The 13,544-nt window shown below is 36.0% G+C and overlaps 1 protein-coding gene across 6 annotated transcripts in view; it reads left to right on the top strand.

Moving 5' to 3' along the window:
• LOC127834201 (myosin-VIIa-like) overlaps positions 1 to 13,544 on the top strand; it is a 96,898-nt gene that overhangs the window by 55,343 nt on the left and 28,011 nt on the right. For 4 of the 6 annotated variants that reach the window (XM_052359849.1, XM_052359853.1, XM_052359852.1 and 1 more), the window contains exons 13-20: positions 655 to 792; positions 2,482 to 2,727; positions 3,174 to 3,353; positions 4,803 to 5,021; positions 6,125 to 6,232; positions 6,590 to 6,721; positions 7,182 to 7,250; positions 7,873 to 7,905. In XM_052359849.1, coding sequence (XP_052215809.1) covers positions 655 to 792; positions 2,482 to 2,727; positions 3,174 to 3,353; positions 4,803 to 5,021; positions 6,125 to 6,232; positions 6,590 to 6,721; positions 7,182 to 7,250; positions 7,873 to 7,905 — 1,125 coding nt within the window. The remainder of the gene's footprint in view (positions 1 to 654; positions 793 to 2,481; positions 2,728 to 3,173; positions 3,354 to 4,802; positions 5,022 to 6,124; positions 6,233 to 6,589; positions 6,722 to 7,181; positions 7,251 to 7,872; positions 7,906 to 13,544) is intronic. The other 2 variants (XM_052359854.1, XM_052359855.1) reach the window with 1 other exon arrangement.

Genomic DNA, 13,544 nt, shown 5'->3' on the forward strand with positions numbered 1-13,544 from the left:
CTATTGTGGTGGGTGACTTCTGTGTCCCTAGTCACTTTTGTGTCTAAAAAGTTGTTTAAATTGTTCTGGTCCACTGCATATGTAGGTAAACAGAGCTATAAATACATGTTAAATGTTGAAATAAAAAAAATAAAAACACTCCCCATTACACAGGTGAGCGTTATAGGGCCATCTGAGATCCTCCTGTTCTGTTTCTAACCATGTAGCAGAAAACATATTACTCTCACCTCTTATAATTATATGAGCTGTGTTCTGGGTAAACCTAGCTTAATGCATTTGCTTAAAGTGTCGACCCAGATTAGCTTGTGTTTTCTGCACAGGCTTTTCTGAGATGAGACTTTCTGCTAATATGACATTGTCTGCACAGGCTAATCAGCGATGACACTTTCTGCTTATAATGATATTGTCTCTTTCGAACCCATCTTCTGTCTAGGCAGAAATATTCGTACCAGTCTGCACAGGCTAATCTAGGACAACACTTTATGCAGATGCATTAAGCCCTGTTTTCCCAGAACTCAGCTCATTTATACTCTATATTCCAGGGTCAGGACACCAGATAGAAGCCCCCCACTCTGGTCGCTCGGACAACACTCTATACTGATAAATTAAGCCCAATTTTCCAAGAACCCAGCGCATGTATATTCTTTATTCCAGGGTCAGGACACCAGAAAGAAGCCCCCGACTCTTGGTGCTCAGTTCAAGAGGTCGCTGGAGGCCCTAATGAAGACCCTGAATGCCTGTCAGCCATTCTTTGTTAGGTGCATCAAACCCAATGAGTTCAAGAGAGCTCAGGTAAGGACATGTAAAGTATCTAGTGCAAAATTGTCGTATCTGTGAAACACTTATATATGAGATACAACTGTATCATGCACAGCCCTTGAAATATAACAAAAATGATGTGGTTTGGGTAACCATTAACTGGATACTTAATACTTTGCATTTTGATTATGTTGAATGTGTTATTTGTCAGTTTTAAATAATTTCCTTTGTTTTGGACCAAAACAGTCGTACAAACTGTGTCCCTATTTTTTAAGGATGACTACATTAACTCACATTGTAAGCATATTTGCAGAGCGCCAATCTCTCTATAATATATTCAATTCAGAAATAATTTTCGTATCCTGACAATCTTTTGTATGTCTGTTATATTCAGAACATGTTTATCATTGCTATTCAGCTAAACATTCATTCAACTCATAAATTTCTCATCAGATATTTGAGTCGTGTTCTGGGAACACTCTGCTTTATGCATGTGCTTTAACCCTTTCAGTGCGGGAACCAAATTTTAAAGGCCTTTGCAAACAGTTTGGATCCAGTTGAGACGCCACAGAACGTGGCGTCTCATCAGGATCCAAACTGTTTGTTATTCTGATAGTATTCTTTGAAAAAAAATATAAAAAATGCTAATTTTAGAAATTCAGCAGACGACATTATAGGAGACGACAAATTTCCCAGCATGCAAAGGGTTAAGTGTCCGCACAGGCTGATCAGTGATGACAATTTCCTCTTTTATGGATTTGTGTGTGTGTAGATAATGCCTTTTTATATGAAAATCCAGTTTCTGCAGATATTAGCTTATTCAACATGCAAAGGCCAATAGGGGACGGCGCTTAACGGAGGTGCATTAAACCCAGTTTTCCCAAAAAGGGGCTCATATTATAAGAGCGGGACTGGTGTTCACCAACCCATTCTTAGACTTAAGTCAAAGAATAAAGAAAAGTCTTTAAATTAGAATATTTAATAATTTCTGTAATTTTGAGTCAAACTCTGCAGTAAACATCTCTATCTATATTATTCTTCGTATAGAACATTTTGTTAATGACATAATCACCAGTGGTGGCCTGTATATATTCAAACACTGAACACATTTTTCTTGGTTCTAAGTTAATTCTTTATTATTAAGTCTAAGAATCGGTTGGTGAATACGGGCCCTGGACTGGTGTTCACCAACCCATTCTTAGACTTAAGTATAAAGAATAGACCTAGAACCAAGAAACTTTACTTCAGAGTATGAATAAATGCATATCTAGATGGCTACATGTAGATCTGTTCTGCTTATGTCATAAGGGCACTGTTATATCTTAACCCTTTACCATTTAGATACGTATTTTGAGGCATTTGTAGTCCCTTAGAGAGTTTAATTTAATTTAAGGCCTTTCTTACAAGATTCAAGTTTTAAAGGCTTCATTTCCAACCCTTAGATACTGATGTGCAGCGAACAGCATAAAACCTGAACAGACTGCAAGTTACTCGCAGGCTGTTCTGGTTTTATGCTGTTTGCACATAGCCATTTTCACTTTGTTTCAGAGTGGAAAAGAGTTAAGAATGATGTAATTTGAGGTGTTACATTACAAGTTAGACTCATGAATGAATAATATATGGAATAAAACAGCTTTAAGAATTTTCCTTATTCTTAGACGTAAGTCTCAGAACTGTTTGGTGAATACTGTCCGGTGTCCTGATACCCGTATTCCCTTCCAGGACTTTGATAGGGAGCTATGCTGCAAGCAGCTCCGTTACTCGGGCATGATGGAGACCATCCGTATCCGACGCGCAGGCTACCCGATCCGGCACTCGTTCTACGACTTTGTGGACCGGTACCGGATCCTGGCGGAGGGAATCGGGCCCGCACACAGGGAGGAGTGCCGGGCGGCATCCATGAAGATCTGCCAGAAGGTGCTGCATGGCATGGACTTCCAGCTGGGGAGATCTAAAGTGTTCTTGAAGGTGAGTTCTGGTTTTTTGTTGATTGAATTAAGCTTGCAGTGATTATTTTTGGTCAAGTTCGGTGCTGAAATTCAGACCCATTTGCATTCTCAGAAAGTATCTTTTTCTACCAAAAGACTTCCTTATGTTTAAACTTAACAATTTAAAAAAACAAACTGAATTTGTATTTTCTATTTAGCTTTTTTAGTCGGACCTTAGTAAATATAACAGCTTAATTCTCAATTGTAAAGTATTACACATTTCTAGATGCTTATCAAAACTACATGATTTTTCACAATTCAAAGGGCCCTGGCGCCATTCCAAAAGACTCTAATATCATGTTTCAAAACCAATTATTGTCAGACTTTCTGAAAGTTATCAAGGGTTACCAGTGAAACAGTCGTATTTATTTGCTTTAAATGTTTTTTAAATTGTTGTCTCAACCAATAAAACCGGCCTTTTTACAGGACGCCCAAGATGCTTTCTTGGAACAGAGGCGAGAGATTGCACTCACTGAGAAGATATCGGTCATACAGAAGTGCGTACGCATGTGGGCGGTGCGGAAACGTTTCCTCAAGATGCGTGGCAGCTGCACAATTATCCAGTCAAGATGGCGCGGATACGCCGCTAGGAAGAGATTCTTGGCTGTATGTAATTCCATTGGTTGTTTGTAGGGCTGTCACGATACGCCGTGAGCGTACCGCGGTATATCGTGGTACAGCAACACTGTATCGCGGTACGTACCGCGATATTTTACAGAATATGAATCTGTGAAGAAAACAGCAGAATAACAAGTTTTACAAACTTTATTAAACTCAATAATCAGAAAACACTGATATCATAGTATGACTAGAAACTGTAAAAGAAACTGTAATAAACTTGATAGAAGTAGTCATTGTTATTGTTCGCGTCTTTTTCTAAAATGTCCGCCATGTTGTTTACAATAGCTGTGACTACGATCTGTGTAAATCGAACGCTTCAAGGGCATGTTCAAAATGCGGAGTCAGCGGGCCCAGTATTGAAAATCCATAGCGTTCTGACTCTTCCTCGACTTATTCAGAATCTTAAAATAACATGATTCGGAAGTGCCATGCTTTGAACGATCGATATACTAAAGAAAGAAAATAAGAAATAGAATAAACATCTTTTGGATAATTATGAACTTATTTGCAAAGGAAATCTGTCCCTAATTCCAAAAAAGGTACGGATCCATACATGGCCGTATTTTAAACGTGAAAGTTAAACATCTACCAGTGGAAGCGCTTGCTTGACCTGGATATTAACGGATTATTTATTTAGCCCTTTTGAATCGCTTCTACATTTTTCAAAACGATATCTATATCAAAATAATTATGTAATGTATTTATATCTGTGCTAATATAATAATATTAAAAAAACCGGTGCGGCAACGCCATACCGCGGTGCGATTTTTTTCACGACATGCACCGCGATATACCGATATACCGGTGAATCGTGACAGCCCTAGTTGTTTGCATCTAATAGACATTTATGTAAAAGAACAAGATTCTGCTCTTTAAATGGCCGAGTGTTTGAAATTGTTGGAGATTTGAAAGTTGTAATTTTTGTTAAATCAATTTTTCTAATGTATGCCTTTAAGACTTTTTTTTCTTAGTTAATGCATTGCTATGTAAGTTTGGATATGAGTATTGGTTTTTGAGGGTGCCTTGTGATAACAGTATTTTTAGTCATAAAAGTTGTTTATTGTATTTTAAGACACACACATTTTTCTATTGACATTTAACATAATTATATGTTGTTTAATCTCTCAAATAGCATTCCCACATTAGTTCTAAAACAATAAAATAAAGTTCACACATTATCCTCAGAATTTAAGGTCAGGTCAAGTTGAAATCAAAATTATGTAAGCAAAAAGAAAGTTTAAATAGAAAAAGAATTGGTTCTTTGGCTTCAAAAATCAGTGAGCATCTTGTAAGAATGGTGTTTATCAGCTACGAAACAGTATTTACCGTTTAAAAACCTCAAAATCTTTTGTGCAAAATCTTTATGTACGTTTCCATGATTTTATTTAAAGGTGTGGATTCTTTTATGCAAAATATTTTCTTTTACCTATCTAGATGCGTCAAGGCTACATGCGTCTGCAGGCCCTAGCGAAGTCCAGAAAACTCACTGCGCGATTCAATGCCCAGCGAAGCCTGGTTATCAATGTACAGCGCTACTGTCGAGGGTTCCTCATACGTCGGTGGGCTCAGCAACGCATGGTGGCAATCATCAAAGTCCAGGCTCACATCCGCTCGGCCATTCAACGGATGAGGTTCCGTAGGCTGAGAATAGAGGTATGCCACAGGTTTAAGTTAACCCTTTACCACTTAGATACGTATTTTGACGCATTCATAGTCCCATAAAACGATACATTTATTTTAGGACCTTTCTTACTAAATTCAAGATTTAAAGGTTTAATTTCCAACCCTTAGATACTGATGAGAAGCAATCAGCATAAAACTGAACAGACTGCGAGTTACTGCTGATCTGGTTTTATGCTGTTTGCACATAGCCATTTTCACTTTGCTTCTGATTGGGAAAGGGTTTAATCTAAAAATTATGAGTGGCTCTGTGGGATAATGGGTTCACTGCGGGTGTGTTAAAGTGTCATCCCCAATTAGCCTGTGCAGAACAGGGAAATCAGGGACCACACTGTGAGTTTTTATGGAATTTTCTTGTTTTAAGAAATTCTCTGTTAAATGAAAATCCAGTCTATGTGGAAAGTGTCGTCCCTGAACAGCCTGTGCTGACTGCATGTCAACATAAAACTTAATAGATATGTTGTTTATAGTATGTAGAAGTGCATGACTTATTTACTTATATGCCTTTGAACATTATCAACATAAAACTGTATGAATTGATTGCTTATACGATGTAGGATTATCATTCTAATTTTAACAATTATCAAAATTGCATACTAATTTGAATATGATTGGCATCAAGTGATAAATATTGCATACTTATTTGAATATATTGACATTGCTTGATTTAAAATTGTTTATTGATTTAATTATGAAGGATATTGTACGATTTAACATTGCATTTTATTTTGAATTTAGTTGATACTTTGCCTACCTAATTGTCATTAAGGGAAACTTGCAATTTATAAATGAGCCTCTCTGGAAAAAAAACTTAAATGCATGTGCTTTAAGGGTGGTCTCAGATTAGCAGGTGCTCACTGCATCAGCCAATCAAGAACGACTCTTTATGCAATAATTGTATTTTGTTTGAAGTAAGACTCTTAGCAAAAATCCAGTTAAGGTGGAAAGTGTCTTCCCCGCTTGGCCTATGCCTGACAGCTCATGCTGATCTGGGACGATGGTTAACACACATGCATTAGATCCCGTTTTCCCATAACAAGGCCCATATATAATCCATGCTGTTGTTCTCCTGTCAGTATGAGAAGCGCATGGAGGCTGAGCAGATGAAGATGGAGGAGGAGAACAGGCTGAAGAAGAAGATGAATGAGAAGAAGGCGAAACAGGAGGCAGAGAGACTGCACCAGGTAGGCAGCTAGGGGGGAGGTTTAAAGGTTTACATGGGGTTTCTTCTCTGCAATTTTGTGTAATTTATGATGCACAAATGATTGTTACTAATGCCTAAATGTTGATCTATTTTCATCTTTTGTTTGGAAAAATGTATGGTGTGACACCCTTGCACAGAACTTCACATAAAACTTACATCTTTATCATGGCACATATATTATGTTGCTAATACTTATAAGTAAAATAGCCACTGCTGTCTCAATCTTTTATGTTTTAGACATTTTAGAGTGGTGACTATAATTGATTCTCATACCCTTATGTTGACATTTTGGTGCCGTGATAAGGATTGATTCTCATATCCCTATGTTCAATTCTAGGAGCGTATTGCGAACATCACGCGGGAGGCCGAGGAGATTGAAAGACAGCAACGGGAGGCCACAAAGATGAAGGTGGAGCAGATAAATTTAGCTGAAAAAGAGAGGAACAAACCCAAGAGTGACTCACAAGTGGTAAGTTTGCAAATGGTTTCACAAAATGACTCCATGTGCAATTATAGTGTTGTTGCAAATTCTGACTCACAAATGGTAAGTTTGCAATTTGTTTGACAAAATGATTTTCATAGGTGCAGATATTATATCTTTGCCAATTGTTTAAAGCTGTGAATGGGTAATAACAATCTAATGGATATAATAAAGGTAGCAATAAAATGCCCATAAATGCATTTCACTGTCATCCCAAATTAGCCTGTGCAGTCTGCTTAGGCTAATTAAGAATAACACGTTTCACTTTTATTTTTATTTTTCTTAAAGAAGTTTGTTCTTGGGGAAAATCCAGTTTAGGCGGGAAGTGTTGTTCCTGATCAGCCTGTGCAGATTTTGCAGGCTAATCTGGGACAACACATCATGCACATTTACTTTACCCAATTTCCCTTGACTGAGGCTCGTATGTGTTTGTCTGTGTGTCTCGTAGGTTGACGAGATGTTTGGGTTCATCGATACCGGCAACGGCATGGAAGGCTCCGGACCGTTGGCATTCGCGGTAAGTGACGCATAGACCATGACGTGCATCCTTAATATGTTTGTTTGGTTGTTTGTTTTTTGCTCTGCTGTGAATGATGTTATTTTTTGGATTAGTTTACTAGAGGCTTGAGTACCAGAATTAAATACCTTTGGGGCTGTACATGTCCTTTTCCAAAATAAGCTAATTTGCTGCGAAATAAATCCTGAACCGTGTGCCAAGGCTTTTTGTAAAGGTTTCCAAGCCTAACTTATTCAACACAACACTAGTTTTATCTCTATATTTGAATGTTGTAATGAATAATGGGGGCTGGGGTACAAGGAGAGGTTTGCATTTATAAGCGTGTGACTTTGTACGGTATTCATGACATGTTCTATATGTTCTTATGTAATTAAAAATATAGTTCAAATGGTGAACATTTCACCAACTATTTTTCTTTTATTTAAAAAATAAGACAATAAATTAACAGAAATTTGCAAAAATGTTGTGGTGTGCTGTTCGTCCAAATCTGGCATTGTTAATTAATATTAGTATTACCAATTTTACAAGTATTACAGCACATTTTAATATTCATAGGCAGAAAATCAGTTCTTAATACAGTGTCAATTTGCCCCATTAAGATTGTGTGTTTTCTTTGTCACAGGATGGGGATCTAGATGATGGGTTTTTATTCGCTGTATGTATAGTTTGATACATAACCTCTGCATAGTGATTGTTAGCCTACACTGCCACTCCTCCCCTTTCCAGCTTTTTGGAACCTGTAACTGGATAAAACGCAGTGATGGTTCAGTGTGAAACAGTGGTAAATTATCAGAGCAATGTTTCAGTCAGCTCTCTTAAGTGATTACCACTCATAATTTCATTTACAAAAAATAACAGAATATTTAAAATTTAGTAGCATACCAGGGTTTATTTAAAGTGCCACCTGGATTTGAAAGCATTCAAAGAGTGCAGAGGCAATATTAAGACATTTTTTTTAAAGAAATCTTTACTTATCTTAAGTTTTATGTGTAAACAAGTATGTATACAAAATTATACAATGTGATGAATAATTCTAAAAATTGTCGGTAAAAATCTAAAGCATGTAAGCGCTTTTTTACAATATTTTGAGTTGTGTTTTTTTATGATAAAATATTCATGTATTATACTGTAACTGGCCTCCACACAAAAATGTATTACATTTAATGGGTATTACTTTAGAAAATTGGTCAATTTTAAGTTCTCCAAATTAGTTTGTGAAAAACTTAAAAAGTATCCAAACTGGCATACAAAAACAAAATGTAGGGGTGGATTATTTACACTTTCGCACTGAACCATCTATCATTTTAGCTCATCTATTTTTTGAAAAAAAATTATGAGCTATTGTCATCACCTTGGCGTCGGCGTCCGGTTAAGTTTTGTGTTTAGGTCCACTTTTCTCATAAAGTATCAAAGCTATTGCTTTCAAACTTGGTACACTTACTTACTATCATGAGGGGACTGGGCAGGCAAAGTTAGATAACTCTGGCGTGCATTTTGACAGAATTATATGCCCTTTTTAATACTTAGAAAATTGAAAATTTGGTTAAGTTTTGTGTTTAGGTCCATTTTTCTCATAAAGCATCAAAGCTTTTGCATCCAAACTTTGTACACTTACTAACTATCATGAGGGGACTGGGCAGGCAAAGTTAGATAACTCTGGCTTGCATTTGACAGAATTATGTGCCTTTTTTATACTTAGACAATTGAACATTAGGTTAAGTTTTGTGTTTAGGTCCACTTTATTCCTAAAGTATGAAAGCTATTGCTTTCATACTTTTTACACTTATTTACTATCGTAAGGGGACCGTGCAGGCAAAGTTATGTAATTCTGACTGGCATTTTGACAGAATTATGGCCCCTTTATACTTAGAAAATTGAACATTTCGTTAAAGTTTTGTGTTTTGGGCCACTTTACTCCTAAAGTATCTTTGCTATTGCTTTCAGACTTGGAACATACACAAACTATCATAAGGGGACTGTACGGAACAAGTTGCATAAATCTGGTTGTCATTTTGACAGAATTATGGCCCTTTTTTTACTAAGTAACTTTGAATATATGGTTAAATTTTGTGTTTACATCCACTTTACTTCTAAAGTATCAAGGCTTTTGCTTTCAAACTTAAAATACTTTCATACTATCATGAGGGTACTATACCTGGCAAGTTGAAATTTACCTTGACCTTTAAATGACCTTGACTTTCAAGGTCAAATAATTAAATTTTGCAAAAATTGACATGACTTCGTTATTTATGATCAGATTTGATTGATACTTTGATAAAACAACTCTTACATGACATCGTACAATAGACTCCACCCAAACCATCCTCCATGCCTCCCCCGAATACCCCCCCCCCCCAAAAAAAACCCGATTTTTTTTTTCATTTTTTGTTTAAAGATCATCTTATAAATGACCACACCCTCACACTATACCCCCCCAACCCCCCCCCCCTTTTTTTTGGAAACATAGTTAAAAAATCAAAAATATATATTTTTATTATTTTATTTTTGAAAGACTGTCCAACTATCCCACCCTAGAATCCCCCCCCATCCCACAAAAAAAAATATTTTTTTATTTTGTTTTCACATTTTTATTTCTTATTTTTGGAAGATAATGTAATAAATGGCCACACACCCCAACCTATACACCCCTCTCCACCCCACCCATCCATCTTTTGTGATTGAAGTATTAAGATTGTTCCCTTCACCTTAAAAAGAAAAATAGATGAGCGGTCTGCACCCGCAAGGCGGTGCTCTTGTTTACTTCGTTGTAGTAAATGTTGCCATAATTTTATAGTTGAGTATGCAATTTAAGTATCTGAAGAACCTGCAGGTATTTTGCTGTGCATTTATTTGTCAGTTGATGGGTCTATTGGCATTCTGTTTCTGAGCAATATCTATTTACCGACAACCATACAAATTGGTAAAATGGCAATTCAGGAGGAAGGGAAGATGCCTCACATTAAGCTCAGTAGGTCAAGGTCACATGGGCTTGTCACAGTTATTTTGTAATCTCAAAATATCTTGGGAATGCTTAAACTGAGATCATTCAATTTATGTGTGTGGCTTCTTCTGAGAAAAGATGCCTATTGATTTTGAGGTTACCAGGTCAAAGGAAAAGGCAACAGGGTCTTGTAACAGGAAATTTGTTTGGGCATTTTTAGCTCGATTATTATATATGAAATATATAAAGTGGAGCTATCCTACTCACCCCGGCGTCAGTGTTTCCGTTTCCGTTAGCGTGCAAATGTTAAAGTTTTCGTACTTCCCCAATTATTTTCATTGTCCCTTGACATATTGCTTTCATATTTTGCATACTTGTTTACCAACATGACCCCAACCTATAAACAAGAGCAGACAACTCTATCAAGCATTTTTTCATAATTATGGCCCCTTTTCCACTTAGAATATGCAGCAAATGTTAAAGTTTGCGTACTACCCCGATTATTTTCAATGTCCCTTGACATATTGCTTTCATATTTTGCATGCTTGTTTACCATCATGACCCCAACCTAAAAACAAGAGCAGACAACTGTTTCAAGCATTTTGACAGAATTATGGCCCATTTTATACTTAGATAATTGAATATATTGCTTAAATTGCCATAACTTCTTTATTTGTGATCAGATTTTATTAATACTTTGACAAAACAACACTCACCTGAATACTTCAATGGATTCCACCCAAACAATACCCCACGCCCCAACCCAGAATCCCTGCCCCCCTCCATCCCCCCCCCCCCAAAAATTTTTTTTTTTCCTTTTTTTATTTTTGAAAGATCTTCTCATAAATGACCACACCCCACATTATACCCCCCCCCCTGCCCCCCTCACCCCCCCAAATTTTTTTTTTATTTTATTTTTTATTTTTGAAAGATCGTCTAATAAATTACTGAATATGATCAATTTCCCCATCATGGCTTACATTATACTGTCAAGCACTCCAATAGTCAAGCGCTGTCCTCTGACAGCTCTTGTTTTAGTCTGCGTTGACCTGCGACGATTTAAAATGGTATAGTGGTTAAATTGGAGGAAAATAAGACCTGTTTTGATTTTGTGGTCTAGATCACATTGGCTTGTATCAAGAAATTGGTTTCATCATTACATCTTTGGAATGCTTTGGCTTACAGTCATCTAAATATGCATATTGATGCATATTGATCTTAAGGTCAGAGGTCAATGTCACAAAGTTTCAAACTCAACCACTTATTTGATAATTGTTTGTTTTTTTCTCTTTAATTCTCTTTAATTTTCTGTCTTTATCTGTGATCAATTCGTATCCCCAGCCGAAGTTGGAGGGATAAAGAATTGTTGTTGTCCGTCCTTCAGTCCGTCCGTATGATCACAAACTTTTCAGAGCTTTATCTCAGAAACTACATGTATATAAATATCAACATGAAACTTTATGAGTGTATAGATGTCAATGAGGAAAAGTGCTGTTCACAAGATCCATAACCCTACACTTTCTTAGATAAGAGTTATTGCCCTTTGCTTTTTGTATTGTGTAACTTTTCATGGCTATCTTGCAAATACCATACAAGATTTAATCATGAAATTTCATGGATGTATTGATATCAATGAGAAAAAGTGTCATGCTTAAGAACCATAACCCCACACTTTCTTAAATAAGGGTTATTGCCCATTGTTTTTTTGTATAATGTATCTGTTCAGGGCTATATCTCAGATACCATACAAGATTTCATCATGAAACTTAATAAGTGTATTGATATCAATGAGGAGAATCACCTTGCACAAGAACCATTTCGCTACTCTGTCTGAAATATGAGTTATTGCCCATTCATTTTGTTCTACAATGTAACTTTCAGGCTATATATTAGATACAATAAAAGTGTTTTTTTTCATGAAACTTCATTGGCTTGTTCAGATCAATGAGGAGAATTGAGATGCATTTAGACAATTACCCTACACTTGATTTTTTAAGTGCCCAACCACTATAGTGGGGGACATATTGTTTTTGCCCTGTCTGTTGGTTTGTTTGTGTGTTTGTTTGTTTGTTTGCCCAAACTTTAACATTTGCATTAACTTTTGCAATATTGAAGATAGCAACTTGATATTTGGCATGCATGTGTATCTCATGGAGCTGCACACTTTGAGTGGTGAAAGGTCAAGGTCATCCTTCAAGGTCAAATGTCAAATACATAGCTTCAAAGCAGCGCAAAAGGGGACATAGTGTTTCTGACAAACACATATCTTGTTTAAGATTATACCTTATATCAAGGCATTTGCACTCATCCATAATAAAATAAAATGTATTTGGCAGGGGATATCAATTCAACAAATGTGTTTGTTTCTGTGTTTAAGTTGATACTTTCATGTTCCAATGTTCATTTCGTCAACTTAATTTTGCAGGCATAAAAGTTTATTGGATTTTTTTTTATTTAATGCTAAGTGATACAAATTATTCAAGAAATACTTCCTCATACTATTTCTTATTAACCTGGCTAGGGAAACAACTTTTTAAATGTGTTTATTTGATTTTAATATTACTATTGCTTCATACCCATATAAATTCCAATTACAATTTTAATTTTTACTGGGGAAGTGTTTTTAAACAGTTGACCTCAATGAAAATCAAAATTTGTTGATTTACATTTTTAAGCCCCCGGTAGGGTGGCATATAGCAGTTGAACTGTCATTCTGTGTGTCCCTCCAAAAAACTTTAACATTGGCCATAACTTTTGCAATATTGAAGACAGTAACTTGATATTTGGCATGTATGTGTATCTCCTGAAGCTGCACATTTTGAGTGGTGAAAGCTCAAGGACATCCTTCAAGGTCAAAAGTAAAAAATACAATGCAAGGGAATTAATAAGCTTTAAAAGGGAGATAATTTCTAATCCTGCCAAATGATATATTGAAATTTTATTTCAAAGCAGCGCAATATGGGGCATTGTATTTCTGACAAAAACATCTCTTGTATTAAGTTTGCATAAAGGTGCTTTATATGTTTAGTCTGCCTGTTATCTTTCTTTTGGTCATATATTTCAAATGCCTTAGAAAGTTTTAATTTATTTTCTCTCGCTTTGTGATAGTAACATATGCAGAGATTTATTGATTTTTTAACAAAATCCTTGATAAAAAGAAAGTAATTGTTTATCCAACTGGTTTTACTTAGTGTTGACATTTTTGAAAGTTAAAGAATCTGACCATTACCTAAATATTGAAATCTCTAGATTTTCTGCACACTGAAACTTAATGTCAACTAGTATAGTCATTTCATTTACCTTGAACCAAATACTTTTGTTCAATTGTATTTACCAAATAATACTAAGCATAG

Source organism: Dreissena polymorpha, chromosome 6, assembly GCF_020536995.1.
Source record: "Dreissena polymorpha isolate Duluth1 chromosome 6, UMN_Dpol_1.0, whole genome shotgun sequence".
NCBI classification, from domain to species: Eukaryota; Metazoa; Mollusca; class Bivalvia; order Myida; family Dreissenidae; genus Dreissena; species Dreissena polymorpha.